General features: G+C 44.3%; 1 protein-coding gene across 2 annotated transcripts in view; it reads left to right on the forward strand.

The window, feature by feature from the left end:
- Positions 1–26,824, forward strand: part of asap1a (ArfGAP with SH3 domain, ankyrin repeat and PH domain 1a) — a 175,273-nt gene extending 148,449 nt beyond the window's left edge. For both annotated transcript variants that reach the window (XM_055867562.1, XM_055867563.1), the window contains exons 18-28: positions 2,362–2,447; positions 2,623–2,738; positions 3,293–3,360; positions 6,359–6,466; positions 16,468–16,699; positions 17,633–17,809; positions 20,029–20,095; positions 22,164–22,228; positions 22,521–23,023; positions 23,321–23,443; positions 24,038–26,824. In XM_055867562.1, coding sequence (XP_055723537.1) covers positions 2,362–2,447; positions 2,623–2,738; positions 3,293–3,360; positions 6,359–6,466; positions 16,468–16,699; positions 17,633–17,809; positions 20,029–20,095; positions 22,164–22,228; positions 22,521–23,023; positions 23,321–23,443; positions 24,038–24,112 — 1,620 coding nt within the window. In that variant the 3' untranslated portion in view covers positions 24,113–26,824. The remainder of the gene's footprint in view (positions 1–2,361; positions 2,448–2,622; positions 2,739–3,292; positions 3,361–6,358; positions 6,467–16,467; positions 16,700–17,632; positions 17,810–20,028; positions 20,096–22,163; positions 22,229–22,520; positions 23,024–23,320; positions 23,444–24,037) is intronic.
- Positions 26,825–27,180: the final 356 nt, after the last annotated feature.

Below are 27,180 nucleotides of genomic sequence, written 5' to 3' on the forward strand. Positions count from 1 at the left end.
ATTGGAGATGTTGTAACCACTGTGACTCTTAAAACCTAACCTGAACCGTGGAGGGATAGCGGCATTCGCGCAAAACTGAAAGCGCAAACCACCGCATTTAACCATGGAAAGAGGACTGGGAATATGGCCGAAAATAAACAGTGTCGTTTTTCCCTCCGCAAGGCAATCAAACAAGTGAAATGTTGGTATAGGGACAAAATGGAGTCGCAATTCAACGTCTCAGACACAAGAAGTATGTGGCAGGGTCTATAGGAAATCACGGACTACAGAAAAATAAACAGCCACGTTACGGACACCGACATCTTGCTTCCAGACAAACTAAACACCTTCTTTGCCCGCTTTGAGGATAATACAGTGCCACCGTCGCTGCCCACTAACAAGGACTGCGGCCCCCCGTCTCCTTCTCCGTGGCCGGTGTGAGTAAGACTTTTAATTAAAACGTGTTAACCCTCGCAAGGCTGCTGGCCCATACGGCATCCCTAGCTGCATCCCCAGAGCATGCGCAGACCAGCTGGCTGGAGTGTTTATGGACATATTCAATCACTCCCTTTCCCGTCTCCTGTCCCCACATGCTTCAAGATGGCCACCATTGTTCCTGTACCCAAGAAGGCAAAGACAAACTAAATGAACTATATGACTGCCGTCCGGTAGCACTCACTTATGTCGTCATGAAGTGCTTTGAGAGACTAGTCAAGGATCATATCACCGCCACCTTACCTGCCACCCTAGACCTACTTCAGTTTGCTTACCGCCCCCACAGGTCCACAGATGATGCAATCACAATCACACTGCACACTGCCTTATCCCATCTGGACAAGAGGAACACCTATGTAAAAATGCTGTTCATTGACTACAGCTCAGCATTCAACATCATAGTACCCTCCAAGCTCATCATTAAACTGGAAGCCCTGAGTCTCAACCCCGCCCTGTGCAATTGGGTCCTTTCTGATGGGCCGCCTCCAGGTGGTGAAGGTAGGAAACAGCGTCTCCACTTTGCTGACCCTTAACACTGGGGCCTCACAAGGGTGCATGCACAGCCTCCTCCTGTACTCCCTGTTCACCCATGACTGCGTGGCCATGCACACCTCCAACTCAAGCATCAAGTTTGCAGACAACACGACAGTTGTGGGCTTGATTACCAACAACGACGAGACAGCCTACAGGGAGGAGGTGAGGGAACTCAGAGTGTTGTGTCAGGAAAACAACCTCACACTCAATGTCAACAAAACAAAGGAGATGATTGTGGACTTCAGGAAACAGTAGAGGGAGCACCCCTCTATCCACATCGAAGGGACAGTAGTGGAGAAGATGGAACGTTTTAAGTTCCTCGGCGTGCACATCACAGACAAACTGAAATGGTCCACCCACACAGACAGTGTGAACAGCGCCTCTTCAACCTCAGGAGGCTGAAAAAACCCTAACAAACTTTTACAGATGCACAATCGACCGCAAGGCTCTCCAGGGGGTGGTGTGGTCTGCACAACGCATAACCGGGTTCAAACTAACTGCCCTCCTAGACTCCTACAACACCCGATGTCACAGGAATGACATAAAGATCATCAAGGACAACAACCACCCGAGCCACTGCCTGTTCACACCGCTACCATCCAGAAGGCGAGGTCAGTACAGGTGCATCGAAGCTGGGACAAAGAGACTGAAACACAGATTCTATCTCAAGGCCATCAGACTGCTAAACAGCAATCACTAACTCAGAGAGGCTGCTGCCTACATAGAGACTTATATCACTGGCCACATTAATAAATGGATCACTAGTCACTTTAAACAATGCCACTTTAATAATGTTAACATATCTTACATTACTCATCTCATGTGAATATACTGTACCTTATACCATCTACTGCATGATGCCTATACCGCTCATCCATGTATTTATATGTACATATTCTTATTCCTCCCTTTAGATTTGTGTGTATTAGGTAGTTGGTGGGTAATTTGTTAGATTACTTGTTAGATATTTCTGCACTGACGGAACTAGAAGCACAAGCATTTAGCTACACTTGCATTATCTGCTAATCATGTGTGTGTGACCAATAAAATTTGCTTTGATAATGCCAAGAGTGTGCAAAGCTGTCATCAAGGCAAAAGGTGGCTACTTTGAAGAATCTCAAATATATAATATATTTTGATATGTTTAACAGTTTTTTGGGTACAACATGATTCCATATATGAGTTATTTCTACAATGTATAAAATAGTAAAAATAAATAAAAACCCTTGAATGAGTAGGTGTCCAAACTTTTGACTGGTACTGTAGTTGAAACCCATTGAGGTCAAAATGCTAGTATGCCAGTGATACCAGTATACAAATGTCCAAATTAATACACAGACTCGTTCCCAACAGGAGCCCGGCGAGACTGCCCTCCACTACTCTGTGAGGACTGCTGACCAGACCTCCCTGCATCTAGTGGACTTCCTGGTGCAAAACAGGTATATGACAGTAGTGTCCCGGGGAACTCAATCACACATTTAAAGTTGGAACTTATAACCAACACATTTACTAAATACTTGTTAAAGACTTACTAATGATTATCTTTACCCGTTAATTCTTTGTATATCTGTCACTAGAATTTGACTATCAGTCTCTCTCATTCTCCACCCCCAGTGGTAATCTAGACAGGCAGACGGAGAATGGAAACACTGCACTCCACTACTGCTGTCTGTACGAGAAACAAGAATGTTTGAAACTGCTACTGCGGGGCAAACCAGCCATCGACATCGGTGTGTGCAAACTCTCGGATTGTCCCCGTCGGACTTGTCATCTCATTGCATGTTCTTAATCTTAGATTTCAAATGACTGAAATATGTGAGGCAAACCAAGGTGTTTTGTTAGAGAGGTTGGAGAGCGAGAGAGAGACATGATTTGTTTGTTCTGGATAGCTATGAAATACATTTGTATGTCAACTACTTTACAAGTATTTTTTTTCTTCAGAAATATTTTCTTTCTTACTTTCAGGTATATATCAAATAGTTTAGGAAAAGTAACTTCTGTAATTCTAAAAAGCAGTCTAGTGATTATCTGCCCCCTTATCACAGTATTTAACAATTCTTCAAATTCCAGATATTTTCCACCATTTTTACCCGGTCTGTTTTTTAAAAAACAATATAATTTGCTCCACAACATTAAAACATCATCTGACTTATGTTGATGCATGTCATTTCAATTCAATTTATTACAACTTAATTTATCCCCTTGGGCCATATAAGAAAACCATAGTCAAATTACGTCATGAGGCTCCGCACTTATGGTGACCACTGGCTACTTGTTCTTTCAGCCAATCAAAGTGGAGAGACTGCTCTGGACATTGCAAGAAGGTTGCGAGATACCGGTTCCTCGCACTGGGTGAGTATCAGCCTTCGAGGCATCAATATCTAGAAGGCTGGATTATTTCCAGCAACATCAAACTGTTTTAGAGACTGACAGACATGGTCTGTTAGTGCTTTAGTTCTCCCTGTCATGACTAGCAACAGAGGACAAGGAAAGCATGCTATGTCCCGAATAAGTGCGGACAATGTGAGTACCCTCATGTATGCTTTTTCAACTCCCCTGAATACCTCTGTCAACCTGGCAGCTAGTGGTTGAAACGAACCTCCCACAGTATCACCACATCCAATCACATAATACAAACATCAAGTGGCATACAGTATGTACAGTGCTTTCAGAAAGTATTCACACTCCTTGACTTGTTCTACATTTTGTTGTTTACAAATTAAATTAATAAAAATGTGCTGAAACGTCTTAAGTCAATAAGTATTGAACCCCTCCTAAATAAGTTCAGGAGTAAAAATGTGCTTAACAAGTTACATAATAAGTTTGTGTGCAATAATAGTGTTAAACATGATTTCTGAACGACAACCTCATCTCTGTACACCACACGTAGAATTACCGTATCTGTAAGGTCCCTCAGTCGAGCAGTGAATTTCAAACACAGATTCAACCACAAAGACCAGGGAGGTTTTCCAACGACTCGCAAATAGTGGCAAATTTTTTTTTATTTTACCGTTATTTTACCAGGTAAGTTGACTGAGAACACGTTCTCATTTGCAGCAACGACCTGGGGAATAGTTACAGGGGAGAGGAGGGGGATGAATGAGCCAATTGTAAACTGGGGATTATTAGGTGACCATGATGGTTTGAGGGCCAGATTGGGAATTTAGCCAGGACACCGGGGTTAACACCCCTACTCTTACGATAAGTGCCATGGGATCTTTAATGACCTCAGAGAGTCAGGACACCCGTTTAACGTCCCATCCGAAAGACGGCACCCTACACAGGGCAGTGTCCCCAATCACTGCCCTGGGGCATTGGGATATTTTTTTTTTTTAGACCAGAGGAAAGAGTGCCTCCTACTGGCCCTCCAACACCACTTCCAGCAGCATCTGGTCTCCCATCCAGGGACTGACCAGGACCAACCCTGCTTAGCTTCAGAAGCAAGCCAGTAGTCGTATGCAGGGTGGTATGCTGCTGGCACCTATTGGTAGATGGGTGAGATAACAAAAAAGCAGACATTGAATATCCCTTTGAGCATGGTGAAGTTATTAATTACACTTTGGATAGCGTATCAATTTCACCATAAGGCCAAAGGTGACTTCTAAACAGTTACAGAGTTTAATAGCTGTGATAGGAGAAAACTGAGGATGGAGCAATAACATTGCAGTTACTCCACAATACTAACCTAATTGACAGATTTAAAAGAAGGAATCCTGTACAGAATAAAAATATTACAAAACATACATCCTGTTCGCAACAAGTAACTAATGTAATACTGAAAAAAATGTGGCAAAGCAATTCACTTTTTGTCATTTATACAAAGTGTTATGTTTGGGGAAAATCCAATACAACACATTACTGAGTACCACTCTCCATATTTTCAAGCATAGTGGTGGCTGCATCATGTTATGGGTATGCTTGCAATCATTAAGGACTGGGGAGTTTTTCAGGATTAAAAAGAAACTAAACGGAACTAAGCACAAGCAAAATCCTAGAGGAAAACCTGGTTCAGTCGTGCTTTCCACCAGAGACTTGGAGATGAATTCACTTTTCAACAGGACAATAACCTAAAACACAAGGCCAAATCTACACGAGTTGCTTACCAAGAAGACAGTGACTGTTTCTGAGTGGCCGAGTTACAGTTTTGATTTTAATCTACTCGAAAATCTATGGTAAGACCTGAAAATGGTTGTCTAGCATTGATCGACAACAGATTTGACAGAGCTTGAATAATTTTGAAATGAATAATGGGCAAATGGTGCACAATCCAGGTGTGGAAAGCTGTTAGAGACTTACCCAGAAAGACTCACAGCTGTTATCGCTGCCAAAGGTGATTCTACATAGTACTGACTCAGGTGTGTGAATATTTATGTAAATGAGATATTTCTCTATTTCATTTTCAATACATTTGCAAACATTTATAAAAACATGTTCTTACTTTCTCATTAAGGGGTATTGTGTGTAGATGGGTGAGGAAAACATGTATTTCATCCATTTTGAATTCAGTCTGTAACAGAACAGAATTTGGAATTAGTCAAGGGGTATGAATACTTTCTGAAGGTACTGTACTATATGACATGACTACAGTATTGCATGTCTACCAATACAACTTTTTCAATATTGTGACTAGCTCTCACAATGTAACTAGTCTCATTAATCCAGTCATCCTTTTTCGACAATGGTCACTTCAGACAGGAAACACAATGTATTCATTTAACCATTTATTAGAAGTAAATTACAATACATGACGTTAGGCTCTGCAGCTTCAGGGTAGCTCAGTGCCATAGCGATGCTCAATCGTGACCATAATAATAAACTACAGGTATAGCTATAGCAATCCCCCTGACTGGAACAAAAGCAGAGCAAAACAGGTGGAGGCTGGGGTGGTGGTTCCTTAGCAGTAAACAGACAATGCGTAGCGAGGAACAGCATAGTTACAGCAGCAGCATGGGCAGCAGGAAACTCCAGCGCAAAGCAGTGCAGAGGATGCAGAACTCAACTTAAATAGGCCGCCATGTTAAGCTAGGAAGTCTTAGCTGTTGATGCAAACACTCTGGTTACCTGTCTGAGGCATGCTAGTGCTCTCAACTATGGGAATGATCATGTCATACACTTTTTCACATGTTGCACACAACTCTGTTACTGCCTCTTGCCATAACCTATCCTGTCTGTGATGTGATAATGTAATAATATACTATTAATATTGTCACTCTCTGTAACTTAGCCCTTTTTCTCCTTTGTTTATCTCTCATTCTCTCTCTCTCATTCTCTCTCTCTCTGTATGTATCTCTCGCTTTCTCTCTCAATCTGTCTGTCTCTCACTCTCTTTCTATTTATCTCCTTATTCTAGCTGATGGAGGCGGCAGAGGGGAAGTTTAACCCTCACGTCCATGTGGAGTATGAGTGGAACCTGCGACTGGAGGAAATAGATGAGAGTGATGATGACCTTGATGATAAGGTACTCCATCATGACTGAATTAATAAAATCATGAATGATTGAATTGAATGAATATTCAGACCCCTTGACTTTTCCAGAACATTTTACGTCACAGCCTTATTCTAAAATTGATTAAAACTTTTTTTCCCCCTCATTAATCTACAAACAATAGCCCATAATGACAAAGCAAAAACAGTTTTTTAAAATAATTTTGGCACACCTGTATTTGGGTAGTTTCTCCCATTCTTCTCTGCAGATCCTCTCAAGCTCTGTCAGGCTGGATGGGGAGCGTCGCTGCACAGCTATTTTCAGGTCTCTCCAGAGATGTTAGATCGTGTTAAAGTCCGGGCTCTGGCTGGGCCACTCAAGGACATTCAGAGACTTGTCCCGAAGTCACTCCTGGCTTGTCTTGGCTGTGTGCTTAGGGTCGTTGTCCTGTTGGAACCCGAATCTTCCTGAGCGCTCTGGAGCAGGTTTTCATCAAGGATCTCTCTGTACTTTGCTCCGTTCATCTTTCCCTCGATGCTGACTAGTCTCCCAGTCCCTGCCGCTGAAAACATCCCCACAGCATGATGCTGCCACCACCATGCTTCACCCTGGGGATTGTGCCAGGTTTCCTCCAGATGTGACACTTGATGAAGAATTGTTTTTATTTAATCCATTTTGGAATGAGGTTGTAATGTATATGATGATGGTGTGTGTTTGTGTGTGTGTAGATTCAGTGTAAATGTATGTGTGTATTATGCGTGTGAGCAAATTATGGAGTGTGTGTGTGCTGGAGTGTAAGTGTGGTAGTGCCGAGATGGTGTAGCAGTCGGACGTGTGTTTTGACCTGTCCCTTGTATATATCGTTTTCTTGGTATATATTTCGTATATATTTTTATCTCACTTTCTATCTACGGACTGGATATACTCTCCTGCAACCCGCCTCACCCAATGTGGTACGGATCTGTTATTTTTATACTTTAGAACCGGAACCCCCTTCAGAAGTTAGCCAGCTAACTAGCTACTAGCTAGTAGTCAGTTAGCCACTGCTAGCGGTCCTCAACATTAACTCGGACATCAGCCAGCCTCAGCCCGGTCAACTCCTGCCAGTCTGCACAGCGCGATATCAACCCAGAACATATCGGACTGCTTTTTCTCTACTACATCTCCGTATTCCTACCGCAAGCTCTGAACCTTTACACCGGATCATCGCAGCTAGCTAGCTGCTATCTGAGTGGCTACTCCTGGCAAACATCTCTGTCCTGAAGCAAGCACCAGTTAGCTTGGAGCTAGCCTCGAGCTAGGCCCATTTCCCGGCTAGCAAAAGAGGTCCACCAGCCAATTCTTGGGCTACAATATCTCTTTTGCCAATTGGCCTGGACTCCGACACGGAGCCACGCCAATCCATCACGACTGGTCTACCGACGTAACCGTCCGAGGTGGTTTCAACAGGCCATTGCGATGTTGCCGGAGGCCCACCTGCTAGCCCCGGCCCGCTAGCTGTCTGAATCGTTGTGTCTCCAGCTCACCTAGCGTAGTAGTGACTACTGAATTGGCTCCCTGACTCATCTAGTGCTACTCATTTGACCCTATGATCACTCGGCTACACATGCCTCTCCCTAATGTCAATATGCCTTGTCTATTGCTGTTTTGGTTAGTGATTATTGTCTTATTTCACTGTAGAGCCCCCAGCCCTGCCCAATATACCTTAGATAGCCCTTTTGTTCCACCCCCCCACACATTACATATAACATTTAACATAACAAGTCATTTAGCAGACGCTCTTATCCAGAGCGACTTACAAATTGGTGCATTCACCTTATGATATCCAGTGGAACAACCACTTTACAATAGTGCATCTAAATCTTTTAAGTGGGGGGGGGGGGGGGGTTAGAAGGATTACTTTATCCTATCCTAGGTATTCCTTAAAGAGGTGGGGTTTCAGGTGTCTCCGGAAGGTGGTGATTGACTCCGCTGACCTGGCGTCGTGAGGGAGTTTGTTCCACCATTGGGGTGCCAGAGCAGCGAACAGTTTTGACTGGGCTGAGCGGGAACTGTACTTCCTCAGAGGTAGGGAGGCGAGCAGGCCAGAGGTGGATGAACGCAGTGCCCTTGTTTGGGTGTAGGGCCTGATCAGAGCCTGAAGGTACGGAGGTGCCGTTCCCCTCACAGCTCCGTAGGCAAGCACCATGGTCTTGTAGCGGATGCGAGCTTCAACTGGAAGCCAGTGGAGAGAGCGGAGGAGCGGGGTGACGTGAGAGAACTTGGGAAGGTTGAACACCAGACGGGCTGCGGCGTTCTGGATGAGTTGTAGGGGTTTAATGGCACAGGCAGGGAGCCCAGCCAACAGCGAGTTGCAGTAATCCAGACGGGAGATGACAAGTGCCTGGATTAGGACCTGCGCCGCTTCCTGTGTGAGGCAGGGTCGTACTCTGCGAATGTTGTAGAGCGTGAACCTACAGGAACGGGTCACCGCCTTGATGTTAGTTGAGAACGACAGGGTGTTGTCCAGGATCACGCCAAGGTTCTTAGCACTCTGGGAGGAGGACACAATGGAGTTGTCAACCGTGATGGCGAGATCATGGAACGGGCAGTCCTTCCCCGGGAGGAAGAGCAGCTCCGTCTTGCCGAGGTTCAGCTTGAGGTGGTGATCCGTCATCCACACTGATATGTCTGCCAGACATGCAGAGATGCGATTTGCCACCTGGTTATCAGAAGGGGGAAAGGAGAAGATTAATTGTGTGTCGTCTGCATAGCAATGATAGGAGAGACCATGTGAGGTTATGACAGAGCCAAGTGACTTGGTGTATAGCGAGAATAGGAGAGGGCCTAGAACAGAGCCCTGGGGGACACCAGTGGTAAGAGCACGTGGTGCGGAGACAGATTCTCGCCACGCCACCTGGTAGGAGCGACCTGTCAGGTAGGACGCAATCCAAGCGTGGGCCGCGCCGGAGATGCCCAACTCGGAGAGGGTGGAGAGGAGGATCTGATGGTTCACAGTATCAAAGGCAGCCGATAGGTCTAGAAGGATGAGAGCAGAGGAGAGAAAGTTAGCTTTAGCAGTGCGGAGCGGAGCGCCTCCGTGACACAGAGAAGAGCAGTCTCAGTTGAATGACTAGTCTTGAAACCTGACTGATTTGGATCAAGAAGGTCATTCTGAGAGAGATAGCAGGAGAGCTGGCCAAGGACGGCACGTTCAAGAGTTTTGGAGAGAAAAGAAAGAAGTGATACTGGTCTGTAGTTGTTGACATCAGAGGGATCGAGTGTGGGTTTTTTCAGAAGGGGTGCAACTCTCGCTCTCTTGAAGACGGAAGGGACGTAGCCAGTGGTTAAGGATGAGTTGATGAGCGAGGTGAGGTAAGGGAGAAGGTCTCCGGAAATGGTCTGGAGAAGAGAGGAGGGGATAGGGTCAAGCGGGCAGGTTGTTGGGCGGCCGGCCGTCACAAGACGCGAGATTTCATCTGGAGAGAGAGGGGAGAAAGAGGTCAAAGCACAGGGTAGGGCAGTGTGAGCAGAACCAGCGGTGTCGTTTGACTTAGCAAACGAGGATCGGATGTCGTCGACCTTCTTTTCAAAATGGTTGACGAAGTCATCCGCAGAGAGGGAGGAGGGGGGGGGGGAGGAGGATTCAGGAGGGAGGAGAAGGTGGCAAAGAGCTTCCTAGGGTTAGAGGCAGATGCTTGGAATTTAGAGTGGTAGAAAGTGGCTTTAACAGCAGAGACAGAAGAGGAAAATGTAGAGAGGAGGGAGTGAAAGGATGCCAGGTCCGCAGGGAGGCGAGTTTTCCTCCATTTCCGCTCGGCTGCCCGGAGCCCTGTTCTGTGAGCTCGCAATGAGTCGTCGAGCCACGGAGCAGGAGGGGAGGACCGAGCCGGCCTGGAGGATAGGGGACATAGAGAGTCAAAGGATGCAGAAAGGGAGGAGAGGAGGGTTGTAGAGGCAGAATCAGGAGATAGGTTGGAGAAGGTTTGAGCAGAGGGAAGAGATGATAGGATGGAAGAGGAGAGAGTAGCGGGGGAGAGAGAGCGAAGGTTGGGACGGGGCGATACCATCCGAGTAGGGGCAGAGTGGGAAGTGTTGGATGAGAGCGAGAGGGAAAAGGATACAAGGTAGTGGTCGGAGACTTGGAGGGGAGTTGCAATGAGATTAGTGGAAGAACAGCATCTAGTAAAGATGAGGTCAAGCGTATTGCCTGCCTTGTGAGTAGGGGGGGAAGGTGAGAGGGTGAGGCCAAAAGAGGAGAGGAGTGGAAAGAAGGAGGCAGAGAGGAATGAGTCAAAGGTAGACGTGGGGAGGTTAAAGTCACCCAGAACTGTGAGAGGTGAGCCATCCTCAGGAAAGGAACTTATCAAGGCGTCAAGCTCATTGATGAACTCTCCAAGGGAACCTGGAGGGCGATAAATGATAAGGATGTTAAGCTTGAAAGGGCTGGTAACTGTGACAGCATGGAATTCAAAGGAGGCGATAGACAGATGGGTCAGGGGAGAAAGAGAGAATGTCCACTTGGGAGAGATGAGGATCCCAGTGCCACCACACCGCTGACCAGAAGCTCTCGGGGTGTGCGAGAACACGTGGGCAGACGAGGAGAGAGCAGTAGGAGTAGCAGTGTTATCTGTGGTAATCCATGTTTCCGTCAGTGCCAAGAAGTCGAGGGACTGGAGGGAAGCATAGGCTGAGATGAACTCTGCCTTGTTGGCCGCAGATCAGCAGTTCCAGAGGCTGCCGGAGACCTGGAACTCCACGTGGGTCGTGCGCGCTGGGACCACCAGGTTAGAGTGGCAGCGGCCACGCGGTGTGAAGCGTTTGTATGGTCTGTGCAGAGAGGAGAGTACAGGGATAGACAGACACATAGTTGACAGGCTACAGAAGAGGCTACGCTAATGCAAAGGAGATTGGAATGACAAGTGGACTACACGTCTCGAATGTTCAGAAAGTTAAGCTTACGTTGCAAAAATCTTATTGACTAAAATGATTAAAATGATACAGTACTGCTGGCTGGTGAAGTAGGCTAGCTAGCAGTGGCTGCGTTGTTGACTTTGTTTGAAAGTGTAGCTGGCTAGGTAACCTCGATAACTGGCTAGGTAACCTCGATAACCTCGATAATTACTCTAAACTACACAATTATCTTAGATACAAAGACAACTATGTTTCTAGCTAACACTACACTAATCAAATCGTTCCGTTGTAATGTATTATTAGTTTCTACAGTGCTGCTAGTCGGTAGAAGTTGACTAGCTAGCTAGCAGTTGTTGACTAGGTAGGAGAACGGTGGCGCGGCAACGAAAATAGCTGGCTAGCTAACCTCGATAATTACTCTAAACTACACAATTATCTTAGATACAAAGACAGCAAAGACAACTATGTAGCTAGCTAACACTACACTAATCAAATCGTTCCGTTGTAATGTATTATTAGTTTCTACAGTGCTGCTAGTCGGTAGAAGTTGACTAGCTAGCTAGCAGTTGTTGACTTAGTAGGAGAACGGTGGCACGGCACGGCGGACGAAAATAGCTGGCTAGCTAACCTCAATAATTACTCTAAACTACACAATTATCTTAGATACAAAGACAGCAAAGACAACTATGTAGCTAGCTAACACTACACTAATCAAGTCGTTCCGTTGTAATGTAATAGTTTCTACAGTGCTGCTATTCGGTAGAAGTTGGCTAGCTGGCTAGCTAGCAGTGTTGACTACGTTAGAAGGACGAAAATAGCTGGCTAGCTAACCTCGATAATTACTCTAAACTACACAATTATCTTTGATACAAAGACGGCTATGTAGCTAGCTAAGAAAAATTGCTAAGATCAAACAAATCAAACCGTTGTACTGTAATGAAATGTAATATTACCTGTGGAGCGAAGCGAAGTGCGACTACTCGCTCCAACCCGGAAGTTCCTTCTGTTCTCACACCAGGAACCTCCTCCCTGTCACTCACCGCCCAATTGTGACCCAGCACAGTCCCACAGCAGCCAATCGTTTACACATGCGGTGACCTCACCTGGCTTTACTGGTGCCTCTAGAGACAAAATCTCTCTCATCACTCAATGCCTAGGTTTATCTCCACTGTACTCACATCCTAACATACCCTTGTCTGTACATTATGCCTTGAATCTATTCTTCCGCGCCCAGAAATCTGCTCCTTTTACTCTCTGTTCCGAACGCACGAGACGACCAGTTCTTATAGCCTTTAGCCGTACCCTTATCCTACTCCTCCTCTGTTCCTATGGTGATGTAGAGTGTAACCCAGGCCCTGCAGCCCCCAGCACCACTCACAATCCCCAGGCGCTCTCATTTGTTGACTTCTGTAACCGTAAAAGCTTTGGTTTCATGCATGTTAACATTAGAAGCCTCCTCCCTAAGTTTGTTTTATTCACTGCTTTAGCACACACTGCCAACCCTGATGTCCTAGCCATGTCTGAATCATGGCTTAGGAAGGCCACCAAAAATTCTGAAATGTCCATCCCTAACTATAACATTTTCCGACAAGATAGAACTGCCAAAGGCGGCGGAGTTGCAATCTACTGCAGAGATAGCATGCAGAGTTCTGTCATGCTATCCAGGTCTGTGCCCAAACAATTCGAACTTCTACTTCTAAAAATTCTCCTTTCTAGAAATTAGTCTCTCACCGTTGCCGCTTGTTATAGACCACCTTCAGCCCCCAGCTGTGCCCTGGACACCATATGTGAATTGATTGCCCCCCATCTATCTTCAGAGCTCGTAATGTTAGGTGACCTAAACTGGGACATGCTTAACACCAGTACTATGTTAAGTACTGTGCAGCCGTCTTCATCGACCTGGCCAAGGTTGACTGTCAATCACCACATTCTTATCGGTAGACTCAATAGCCTTGGTTTCTCAAATGACTGCCTCGCCTGGTTCACCAACTACTTCTCAGATAGAGTTCAGTGTGTCAAATCGGAGTGCCGGTTGTTGGGACCTCTGCGGTCTCTATGGGGGTGCCACAGGGTTCAATTCTTGGGCCGACTCTTTTTTCTGTGTATATCAATGATGTCGCTCTTCCTCTACGCAGACAACACCATTCTGTATACATCTGTCCCTTCTTTGGACACTGTGTTAAACTTCCAAACGAGCTTCAATGCCATACGACACTCCTTCCAACTGCTTTTACATGATAGTACAACTAAATGCATGCTCTTCAACAGATTGCTGCCCGCACCCGCCCGCCCGACTAGCATCACTACTCTGGACGTGTTCTGACTTAGAATATGTGGACAACTACAAATACCTAGGTGTCTGGTTAGACTGTAAACTCTCCTTCCAGACTCACATTAAACATCTCCAATCCAAAATTAAATCTTGAATCGGCTTCCTATTTCGCAACAAAGCATCCTTCACTCATGCTGCCAAACATACCCTCGTAAAACTGACTCTCCTACCGAACCTTGACTTCGGCGATGTCATTTACAAAATAGCCTCCAACACTTTACTCAGCAAACTGAATGTAGTCTATCACAGTGCCATCTGTTTTGTCACCAAAGCCCCATATACTACCCACCACTGCAACCTGTATGCTCTCGTTGGCTATTCGTCGCCAAACCCACTGGCTCCAGGTCATCTATTAGTCTTTGCTAGGTAAAGCCCCGCCTTATCTCAGCTCACTGGTCACCATAGCAGCATGCGCTCCAGCAGGTATATTTCACTGGTCATTACATTTAACATTTAAGTCATTTAGCAGACGCTCTTATCCAGAGCGACTTACAAATTGGAAAGTTCATACATATTCATCCTGGTCCCCCCGTGGGAATTGAACCCTGGTCCCCCCGTGGGAATTGAACCCACAACCCTGGCGTTGCAAGCGCCATGCTCTACCAACTGAGCCACACGGGACCGCTTTGGTCATCCCCAAAGCCAACACTTTCTTTGGCCGCCTTTCCTTCCAGTTCTCTGCTGGCAATGACTGGAATGAATTGCAAAAATCGGTAAAGCTGGAGTCTTATATCTCCCTCTCTAACTTTAAGCATCAGCTGTCAGAGCAGCTCACCGATCACTGTACATTTTACACAGCCCATCTGTAAATAGCACACCCAACTACCTCATCCGCATATTGTTATTTATCCTCTTGCTCTTTTGCACCCCAGTATCTCTACTTGCACATTCATCTTCTGCACATCTATCACTCCAGTGTTTAATTGCTAAATTGTAATAATTTCGCCTCTATGGCCTATTTATTGCCTTACCTCCCTACTCTTCTACATTTGCACACTCTGTACATAGATTTTTATTTTGTGTTATTGACTGTACATTTGTTTATTTGTAACTCTGTGTTGTTTTTGTCGCGCTGCTTTGCTTTCTCTTGGCCAGGTCGCAGTTGTAAATGAGAACTTGTTCTCAACTGGCCTATCTGGTTAAATAAAATGTTGTTTTTTTTAAGTGTAAAGGGCCCTGTGAGTGTGCATAGAAAATAAGAATAAAATACAAGGGACAACTCAGATAGTCCATGTAGCCTATTTGTCTGTTAGCCCTTCTGAAAGGACCTACAATACAAGTCAAAAGTTTGGATACACCTACACATGCCAGGGTTTTTCTTTATTTTGACTATTTTCAAAACTAAGTAACACATATGGAATCATGTAGTTACAAAAAAGAACAAATCAAAATATATTTTGTATTTGAGATTCTTCAAAGTAGCCACCCTTTGCCTTGAGAGCTTTGCACACTCTTGGCATTCTCTCAACCAGCTGCATGACGTATTCACCTGGAATGCATTTCAATTAACAGGTGTGCCTTGTTAAAAGTTATTTTGTGGAATTTCTTTCCTTCTTAATGCGTTTGAGCCAATCAGTTGTGTTGTGACAAGGTAAGGGTGGTATACAGAAGATTGCCCTATTTGGTAAAAGACCAAGTCCAATTCCAAATAAGCAAAGAGAAAAGTCCATTATTTTAACACATGGTCAGTCAAACTTTGAACGTTTTTTCAAGTCCAGTCGCAAAAACCATCAAGCGCTATGAAGAAACTGACTCTCATGACGACCGCCACAAGAAAGGAAGACCCAGAGCTATCTCTGTTGCAGAGGATAAGTTCATTAGAGTTAACTGGACCTCTGATTGCACACCAAATAAATGCTTTACAGAGTTCACGTAACAAACACATCTCAACATCAACTGTTCAGAGGAGACTGCGGAAATCAGGTCCTCATGGTTGAATTTCTGCAAAGAAACCACTACTAAAGGACACCAATAAGAAGCAGAGACTTGCTTGGGCAATGGACATTAGACCTGTGGAAATCTTGTCTTTGTCTGATGAGTCCAAATTTGAGATTTCTGGTTCCAAACGCAATGTGAGACGCAGAGTAGGTGAACGGATGATCTCCGCATGTGTGGTTCCCACCGTCAAGAATGGATGAGGAGGTGTGATGGTGTGGGGGTGCATTGCTGGTGACACTGTCTGTGATGTATTTAGATTTCAAGACACACTTAACCAGCATGGCTACCACAGCATTCTGTAGCGACACGCCATCCCATCTGGTTTGCGCTTAGTGGGACTATCATTTATTTTTCAACAGGACAATTACCCAACACACCTCCAGGCTGTGTAAGGGCTATTTGACCAAGAAGGAGAGTGATGGTGCTGCATCAGGTGACCTGGTCTCCACGATCACCTGACCTCAAGCCAATTGAGATGGCTTGGGATGAGTTGAACCGCAGAGTGAAGGAAAAGCAGTCACCAAGTGCTCAGCATATGTGGGAACTCCTTCAAGACTGTTGGAAAAGCATTCCATCAAGGCAAAGGGTGGTGACTTTGAAGAATCTAAAATATATTTTGATTTGTTTAACACTTGTTTGGTAACTACATGATTCCAGATGTGCTATTTCATAGTTGTGATGTCTTCACTATTATTCTACAATGTAGAAAATAGTACAAATAAAGAAAAACCCTTGAATTTGTATGTGTGTCCTAACTTTTGACTGGTACTGTATTTATTCACAATAGGGATTATGATACCATTCTACTTGCAGTCCTGGATAGGTATGAGCAGTCGCTGACCTCTGACCTCTTACTATTGACCCTTCACAGCCCAGTCCTGTGAAAAAAGAGCGCTCTCCGCGGCCCCAGAGCGTCGGCCACTCCTCCAGTATGTCCTCCCCTCAGGACAAGCTGCCACTCCCGGGGGGTTACACCCCTCACAGGGACAAACAGCGCCTATCCTACGGGGCCTTTGCCAACCCAGTCTACAACACCTCCACAGACATGTCTCCCTCACCAGGACCTGACGGTACTACACTACCCAGCAGGACAGCAGGGAAAGGTAACATGAATAATATTATTCATCTAATTTTAATCTATTATATAAAGAAAAAAGAAATGCACTTTGCACAGGAGTCTTTCCCATGGTGCTGGTTATGGCAGTAGCAACTGAGAATCATGTATTTTATCAAATACATCAGGTCTCTTTATCAACCGAAAAGACTGCTGCTTTTTGGAGGGCGGCATTTGAAGGCCATACTGGTTTGTACAGCATGAGAAGTAAGTAGAAAAGTGTCCGTGCGTGTGTGACTTGTAGCCTCGGAACAGAATAAGAGAAAGGTGTTATGGAGGATCACAGCACAGTTTCCATAAGTCGTAACAAGGAATGTTACAGTTGCAGGCTACGCCACCAATACAGCAACACTTGGTGCTCAACTTAATCACACCCACATTGCAGAGTTAAAATAGTAACTCTTTTTCACATACACAAGCCCCCCGCAACTCTCTGATTCAGAGGGGTTGGGTTAAATGCAGAAGACACATTTCAATTGAATGCGTTCAGTTGTACAACTGACTAGGTATCCCCCTTTCCCTTATTTCCCGCATTTCTATATAATTAATTTCAAAATGCAAAAATGTATGTTCCAAAATCCCAGCTTGACATCTGCTGATATAAAAAGGGCTTTATAAATACATTTGATTGATTGATGTACAGAGTTTTTATAATTATGCAGTTCATGCATGGAATAATCCAGTGTTTTTGAATAGTTTTGTTAATGTCAAAATAGATTGATAGTGCCTTCCGCTTTTTGCAAGAGGAATCAACTTCAACATCTTGTTCAACCTTTGCATCTTTACAGTACCCTATTTTGGAATTAAATATGGCTTTGAGCATAGATAACAGCTCTGTAGCATGCCTCCATAAGACAAGAGAGAGTCTGGCCCTCTTGTTTTAACCAATCACAGCATGTCTCTCGTTCCCTGACTTTTCTAGCACCTTCTACTGGCCCGCCTACCTCCCTTCCCCTGGGCTCCCAGACTGGAGGCAGCGGGGGCATCTCCACCCTTAAGAAGAGACCCCCACCCCCTCCCCCCGGGCACAAGCGTACCCTCTCAGACCCCCCCAGCCCAGTCCTGCAAGGCCCCCAGAGCACAGGTGGGACCGGTTGGGGTGAGTGTCGAAAAGTATAAAACAACACTGTGCATGTATCCAGTGACATGTTGTGAACCTTGCATATAGAAGTAAATAGTGCTGACAGGATTCCCTATTTTACACTACATACAATCAAATCTGGTTGACATGATCAATTTCTATCTGGATGTTCTGTAACTTTGAATCCTCCTGAACACACAAGAGAGAAAAGAGTATGTTGTTTTCTTCCTTATACAGTATTTAGTATTACTCAAATCTCCAATGAATGGTCTCTAAAATGGAAAGCTATGGTTTACTGGATCAGATTGGGCTATACTTGCACCAGTTGGGAATGGAATACAACGTCATTATGTTATTGATAACAACCTATTCATTCAATTCCCACGCATTTTGCACTCTACCACATGTGCTCGATAGTTTAGCCCAGGGCCGTGTTCAGTAGCGAAACATTGTCAAACGTTGCAGGAAAAAATGCCACGAGTGGAGCTGACGAGATTCCTTATTCTATGTGTCGGAGGCATGTTTGTTCTACATAACATATTTCTATCTGAACGTCCCATAACGTTGCGCTCCCCCTGCTGATTTGATCAAAGCACAAATAGAGTGGCAAAATTAAATAGAGCTGACTTTGACCCTGCTGTTGTTCCTCTTTGTTTCTCATTTTGATTCACTTCCTCCGCGAGCAGACAAAACGAAAAAGAGGCCAAGTGCTGAATACATTCCCGCTGTCACATATTACTGATACATATTATGTATTTTTTCATACGATCAACCAAGTGTAATAGTTTACATTTGAGTCATTTTGGAGTGGTTTCCTAGACAATGAAGAATCTCCATTGAAAATACTTTTTAGTCCAGGACTAGCCTTAATCTGTGTCTGGAAAACCGCCCCTTTATGTGTAAGACCCATAGAAGTTTTTAATTGGAATTAATATGACTCATTTTGATAAACCCTCCATTGCAATTCAAGCATTTAAATGCAGGTCAAACTATCTTGAAGCTCCTTGTTATGAAGTATTATATTGGCTTATTAACATTAATCAGCTAATAGATAGTCTTAGAGCATTGTGAAACTGTATGACTGTCCAAAAAGGCATGGTTGGCATGTATCATTGATATATCAGCTAGAGGGCCTCTCATATCTTATTGTTATACAGTTCCATAATGCTCTATGATTATACATTGAAAAGGAAAAGGTGCAACGCCCACTCACCATTAAAAACATGTTATTTTATTTAAGCAACTATTAAAAGCTTGACGTTTGGGCCTTCTTCAATGGCCTTCATCTACCATTCTGATAGTGTGCAATCATTGCACCTTTTCTTTTTCAAAGATGATAATTTGGGTTGCACCTTGACTAATGTTGGTTAAGCGCCCTCCACTTCTTTCCATAACAAATAATACAACAAGCAGTTCCTTGGTTTCACAGAAGATAAGCACTTAAAAGCCTTAAATTAATATAGTTGTTTGTTTCCAAAGTGGTCCTTTTTATTTTTTATTTTACCGTTATTTTACCAAGTAAGTTGACTGAGAACACGTTCTCATTTGCAGCAACGACCTGGGGAATAGTTACAGGGGAGAGGAGGGGGATGAATGAGCCAATTGTAAACTGGGGATTATTAGGTGACCATGATGGTTTGAGGGCCAGATTGGGAATTTAGCCAGGACACCGGGGTTAACACCCCTACTCTTACGATAAGTGCCATGGGATCTTTAATGACCTCAGAGAGTCAGGACACCCGTTTAACGTCCCATCCGAAAGACGGCACCCTACACAGGGCAGTGTCCCGCTTGATGGTAAAACTCAATGAAATCAGGAAATGATATGGTGTTTATCTTTCCCATTCTGATACATGGCCATGGACTTATCTCATCTTTTGAGCTCTGAAAATATCTGTTAACCTTTTGGTTTTGGAGTGAACTGTCCCTTTAAAGGGGCAGTCTGGATTAAAAAAAACAACGAACCAATCCCCCCCCACACACACTTTAAAAAGATGAGGGATGGGGCTGGAGAAATGTTCGTGCTCAAATGTATAGACAGAGCTATTGATGCAAGGACTGAACATCAATGACATTGAAACTAAGCTCATGAGGCATTTCTAAGTTATATTCTTCAAGTATTAATGGCTGTACACTGTAGATAATTCATAAAAAAATCAAGAAATGTATGTTCCAAATCCCAGCATGCCCCGGTAAGGCATGTGGCCATAAATCTTCACTCTTTTTTTCCCACACAGGAAGCGTGTCCACTCCCCCGCCTACAAACAGGACCTCACCTGGAAACAAGTTTGAGCAGCAGCAGAGGTACAGTACCATCCCCGCTGCTTCAACTCATTCATTCAGCCTGTCCAGGCTTAGGGCAATAGTGCCAATCGCATATTTAGCAGATGCATTTATCAACAGTGCTCACAATTAAAAGGGTATTTAATTTTGTGGATGACTTACAGTTTACGTGTTTTGGAATATGGTTGAATACAAACGGTGTCGCAATTCAACGGCTCAGACACGAGACGTATGTGGCAGGGTCTACAGACAATCGCGGATTACAAAGGGAAAACCAGCCACGTCGCGGACACTGATGTCTTGCACTCAGACAAGCTAAACACCTTCTTCACCCGCTTTGAGGATAACATAGTGCCACAGACTCGGCCCGCTCCCAAGGACTGCGGGCTCTCGTTCTCCGTGGCCGACGTGAGTAAGACATTTAAAGGTGTTAACTCTCGCAAGGCTGCCTGCCAAGACGGCATCCCTAGCCGCGTCCTCAGAGCATGCGCAGACCAGCTGGCTGGTGTGTTTACGGACATATTTAATCTCTCCCTATCCCAGTCTGCTGTCCCCACTTGCTTCACCATTGTTCCTGTACCCCGTAGCACTCACTTCTGTTATCATGAAGTGCTTTGAGAGGCTAGTTAAGGATCATATCACCTCTACCTTACCTGACACCCAAGACCCACTTCAATTTGCATACCGCCCCAATAGATCCACAGACGATGCAATCGCCATCGCACTGCACACTTCCCTATCCCATCTGGACAAGAGGAATTCCTATGTAAGAATGCTGTTCATCGACTACAGCTCAGCATTTAACACCATAGTACTCTCCAAGCTCATCATTAAGCTCCGGTTCCTGGGTCTGAACCCCGCTCTGTGCAACTGGGTCCTGGACTTCCTGATGGGCCGACCCCAGGTGGTGAAGGTAGGAAACAACATGCTGATCCTCAACACAGGGGCCCCACAAGGGTGCGTGCTCAGCCTCCACCTGTACTCCCTGTTCACCCATGACTGCTTGGCCACGCATGCCTCCAACTCAATCATCAAGTTTGCAGACGACACAACAGTTGTAGGCCTGATTACCAACAATGACAAGACAGCCTACAGGGAGGAGGTGAGGGCCCTGGCGGAGTGGTGGCAGGAAAATAGCCTCTCCCTCAACATCAACAAAACAAAGGAGCTGATCGTGGACTTCAGGAAACAGTAGAGAGAGCACGCCCCCATCCACATCGACCATACCGCAGTGGAGAAGATGAAAAGCTTCCTCGGCGTACACATCACCGATGATCTGAAATGGTCCAATTGAGAGCATCCTGTCAGGCTATATCACTGACCTGGTATGGCAACTGCACTTCCCGCAACCGCAGGGCTCTGCTCAGGGTGGTGCGGTCTGCCCAACGCATCCCCGGGGGAACATTGCCTGCCCTCTAGGACACCGATGTTACAGGAAGGTCAAAAATATCATCAAGGACATCAACCACCCGAGCCATGGCCTGTTTGCTCCGCTACCATCCAGAAGGCTAGGTCAGTACAGGTGCATCAAAGCTGGGACCAAGAAACTGAAAAACAGCTTCTATCTCAAGGCCATCAGACTGTTACATAGCCATCACTAGCCGAGTACCTGATTACTCAAACCTGCACCTTAAGGCTGCTGCCCCATATACATAGACATGGAATCACTGGCCACTTTAATAATGGAACACTAGTCACTTTAATAATGTTGATATACTGCTTTACTAATTTCATATGTATATACTGTGTTCTTATCTACTGTATTTTAGTCTATGCCACTCCGACGTTGCTCGTCCTAATATTTATATATTTCTTAACTCCATTATTTTACTTTTAGATGTGTGTGTATTGTTGTGAATTGTTAGATACTACTGCACTGTTGGAACTAGGAACACAAGCAATAACATCTGTTAAACATGTGTATGTGTCCAATATGATTTGATTTGATTTGATTATGAGCGTCAACAACCAAAAAGATGGCTTAGAACTTAAGCACTTACACAGTGCATGCAAACATTCAGAAATGGACCCCTCAACTTTCAGAGGCTAAGATCACATTGTATAATGGGTCATCTTATCTCTCTTTCAGCACTACCATTAGTAATACAAAGTCAACACTTGGTCCAAGGGTTCTACCCAAACTACCTCAAAAAGGTATTCTTTTTTCTCCTTACTTGACAGAAAATGTGTAACAATGAAAGAAATCACACAGTATACATTACTGGCCAGTTTCCCAGACACAGATTAAGCCTAGTCCTGGACTTAAAACGTTGTTTCAATGGAGAATCCCCATTGAGAATGTTTTTTAGTCCTGGACAAGCTAAATTTGTCTGGGAAACCAGCACTACATGTATACAATTTATTAAGGATACTGTTAACCCAAAATATACCAAAATAAGTTGTTTCAAGTTGACACTTTTTCATGCCTCACCCTGTCTTGTTGAAGTGGCACTACGGAAGATCGACACTATCCACCTCCCTTCAGTTGAGAAGCTCTGCCAACCTCCGGAGGTTCTACAGAGGTCAACCTGCGCCCAACTAGAGTCTTACCAAAAATCGCCCCAGCCCCTGCAGACCCCCGGAGACACCCCTCAGAGGGCCCCGTTGGCAGAAAAAACGCAGCTAAGCGAACTGCCTCCCAAACCCCAGATGTCAGATCTGCCCCCCAAGCCCCAGCTCTCTGACCTCCCCCCGAAACCACAGCTGTCGAATCTCCCGCCCAAACCGCAGCTCAAGGACCTCCCGCCCAAGCCTCAACTGAGCGACATCCCTCCAAAGCCCCCTGTCAGTGAGCGGCTCCCTCCGGGCGAGGCCGTGCAGACTGCGATGGACAAGCAGTCTTGCAGTCAACAGGGGGAGCTATCCCCCAGACAGGCCAGTGAGGACACCAATGGATCCCCGCCGTGTGCAGTGGAAATGCCTGTGCCGCTGCCTCGGAAGATCAACACTGTGAGTGCTGACTAAAGATAGTGCTTTTTCTTGTAGTACCTAGGGCTGGATTCAATCCGTACCACGGAAGATCCGCGTTAGGTCATTTCCGATTAAGCTGACATATGCAGCGTTTACCATGAATGTGGAAACAGTGCCTTCAACCCTGCTTAAAACCTTTCAAGGCTGAACTGGTTTTAAGAAGAAAAAAAATTGTAGCTCAAAGTACAATTTTATCAAGTCATACACCATGTGAAAATGTATCAATGTACGCTGACGGTAATGTAAACATACTACGCTTATTGCATTTTCAACCAGGGGAAGAGTAAAACTAGACGGGTGAAGACCATCTACGACTGCCAGGCGGATAACGATGATGAGCTGACCTTTGCAGAGGGAGAGGTTATCATCGTCACAGGAGAGGAGGACCCGGAGTGGTGGGTGAGTAGTTGACCTGCATCAGGCTGCAGCCACACTCATAAATGAGCATGGATAAAATCCTATATGGCGTACATCATTGTCTGTTTTTGTCCGTCAAAAGTGCAACTCATCTCTATTTCTTTTAGGATGAGTTCAGATGAGTTGCATACGTCAAAGGACTTATTCAAAGTGTTTCTATCTGCAACATTCAGGAGGTTGCACACTCCTGAACGTAACCCTGGTTTATTGGTTTATCTATTGCCTTTCTATGCTGATCTAAGAGGACTAGGCTGACTGACAACTGTCTGTAAGTCACTCTGGATGAAAGTGTCTGCTAAATGACCAACATGTAAACAATTATACCAGAAAGGCAAAGGAGATACTGTATGGCAGAAGTTTTGAGGTAGGCTAGGTGAAGCTTCTGCCATGCATTTCTCTCCTTTCCAATCCTTTCAGATCAGGGATCATTAGTAAAGAGAAAAAACCAAGTACACCAAATGATTGAAGTATGAGAGTATACTCATTAAGATGTCACACTTGTCAGCCTCATTGTGAAGCTGTAAAATATGCATAATGTATTCATCATTATCCATCTCTTTTTTTAATCTCTTTCAGATCGGGCACATAGAAGGACATCCCGAGAGGAAAGGGGTCTTCCCCATGTCCTTTGTGCACATTCTGTCCGACTGACAGCCGGAGAGACAGGTGTGAGGCCATTCCTCTAATCTAGCACAAGCCCTGCCCTTCCCTGGCCTCACATCAGACTTTAGGCAGAAGTGAAACAACTGCGAACAAAGAATCCAGCCCAGCCTCAGTGCAATGAAGACTTATTGTATATAAACTGTGATATTCTGCCTACCAGTATTACCGTAGCAGCAACCCAGCATGAAACTGGGCTTGCAGTAGCTTTCCTCAGAATTTCTCAATGTATGCTGTAGCTGTATGTATGTGTGTAGATAAACAAATCTATGTATGTCCATGTAAGTGTATCTTTGTACCTACACATGCACACCTACGAGTGTATATTTCTGTATTTATATAGAAGTGTGCATATGTACATTGACCCTGCTTGCTCAGAGAGGTAGGGCTATCTTCTTCGTGTTCCAACGGTCTACCATTTTAGCTTGACTGTTTTATGTCATTATCATCTCTCGAACTCTTGGAAGTAGTTAATGATCATGACTCATGAGAGGTCAATTTGATAAGGAGTTTGTGACTCAGATCATATACAGTATATTAGCCCTTATGGCACATATCCTCTCTGTCTACTGGCCTGTTTATTTGGCAATGCAACAAAGTGAGTTTCGAGATAGCTGAAAGACTGAAAGGTTGGAGGAAGTATTTATTCATGACAATATACCAATTTGTTTGTTTTATTTTTGCTTATATTGGGATCCATTTGAAGAGACTTTTCTGTCACGGTATGTTATACAATGCTAATTTGAGCGATAAAGTGATTAACAGCCGAGGAAGTCAAACCATTTGTTGTAGTGCTGGTGGCTGGCACAGTTACTGCATCAATCCCCCAGTAGTTAGTAGTTCTCCTTCACCTTAATTGTGATATTATATGATCAAATGTATAGTGCGAGAAATATGCGTTCTCATGCATTTGGCGAATCTTGAGATTGTTGTGAAACGTGCATTTTCATGGAAATCTCCACTGCTTGACCAGAGTATCAATCCATGAAGTGAAAATGGCATTACACACACACACACTCACACTCATGCACACACATTGTTTCACAAGATCAAATATGAAAACCAAGCATTGTGTGTGATACAAATGATATCTTGAGGATAGATGCTTTGTTTCATACCGGGCTTCCATCAGTATTGGTCTGCAAGTTTCAATGGAGAAGGATGAAGTTGCCCAATTAATGGTTAAATGGGGGCTGAACTTCCTCATTTAGGCACATTTTTCATATTGCTCGTTAAGAAATGCATCAGCCATGACTCAAGCCAAATGAGAGTTGTCTTGTACATTCACTCCGCCAAAACGGTACACAATTACAGTCACTCACCCTTATCGATAACTTGAAACAGTCTAACCAGGTCATTTTCATGTTGCACACCTTTTAGTTTTCTCATTAAATGCTTTCAATTTTTCTATATGAATTTCTATAATTTATAGTTGGAGGTTTTTAAGTCATAATAATTTGGAGATATTGTCGTTTTAAAATTTGAGGCTGACAAACTCCCCGAGTCCCTGCTGATGACAAGCACACCCATAACATGAAAATACAGACAGTTTCACTCTGCATTGGTTTTTAATTTAGGCCAGAAAGTTCAAATCTTTGCCGAGTTGTCCTGCCGTATTACTTAACGGGCTTGTTGTAAACAGAATGGATGATTTGGAGTGGATTTTTTTAACACAGGCCGAAGCATGAGGTCACGTCGTTGAGCTTCAGGATTATTATAGCATATTTTTTTTTTCTCTTATTCAATTTTACGGTGGAACATGATTCATTTTTATGTTTGTTTAGATTTGTCATGGAGGAATTTGCTGTGACTAACGGAGGTGTGAAAATGACTCTGAATGACTGCCACGCTGACATGCCGTTTCTAGGGACAAGGTTTCGCCTTAGTTTAAAATAAAGCCGTCGTCGTATTAACAGGAAAGAAATGATCTTAATGCTTCTTGTATTATATTTGATGTTGATGGTCAGGGACATTTCTTATGACTATAGTTAGTGATTGTTAAAGGGAGACACCTTTTGTTGTGTATTGAGTGTAAATGTATGTTTGTTTCTGTTTGGGGTTGGAAAAGACTGGGGCATTGACAGCTACACCACTACCATCAGTCTTTTTCCTTGTGTTTGGCATTTACTGTTTACAGTAGCTCATTCAGCTAGGTTATTCCTTGTGGGAGAAAATTTGTTAGCACGTCTTGTTATTATTGTTCCTAATATGTGTGATGAGAATTGAAGCTTTCATCACATCCCCTTTAGACCAGGCTTTTTGTGACATTTCTCAACAATGTCTGTGGGATTTCAGCACAGGCAAAACCAGTGGGGCCCCACTGATGGAGGAGTGAGTAAGCCATGGCAATCAATTGGCTGATTCACAAATCCTCTAGATTTTTACATTTACTTGAATATTTATTTAATCTAGAACTATACCAGAAGCTGGACATGGGTAATAATAATTAATTAAACATATTCAAATGCATCAAATTCATGTCAGATTCCGCGCCTTCTGTGTTATTCCTCACTCAAGTTGGATGTATATTGGCCTGGCAGTGCTTTTTAGAAGGCTAGTTTGACATTTGTTATATTGTGAAATAACTGGATGCAGATGTCTACCCCTGTTCTGCATGTGTGTTGGCTTCGTTGTTTGATATTGTGTGTTGAGGACAGAACCATGACTCCATTATTCATCGAATAATAAAGATTTTATGTTGAATTATTGTGAATGCTTGTTTTATTTAAAAGATTTAGGAGGGACTGAAAGACTGTGATGGACTCTGAGTCACGGATGGCTGGAGGGAGGGAGTTCCAGAGCCTAGGAGAAGGCCCTGTGGCCGAAGCTCTGGAGCTTCAACCTGGGGATGGTAAGGTGGCCCGCTGTGGGGGAACGGAGGCTGCGTGTTGGTTGGTGGGGGAGAATCAAATCAAATCAAATGTATTTATATAGCCCTTCTTACATCAGCTGATATCTCAAAGGGCTGTACAGAAACCCAGCCTAAAACCCCAAACAGCAAGTAATGCAGGTGTAGAAAAGGTATGTAGGTCAGAAGGAGGAGCTTGTAATCAATCAAA

Source organism: Salvelinus fontinalis, chromosome 17 (assembly GCF_029448725.1).
Source record: "Salvelinus fontinalis isolate EN_2023a chromosome 17, ASM2944872v1, whole genome shotgun sequence".
Classification (NCBI taxonomy): Eukaryota; Metazoa; Chordata; class Actinopteri; order Salmoniformes; family Salmonidae; genus Salvelinus; species Salvelinus fontinalis.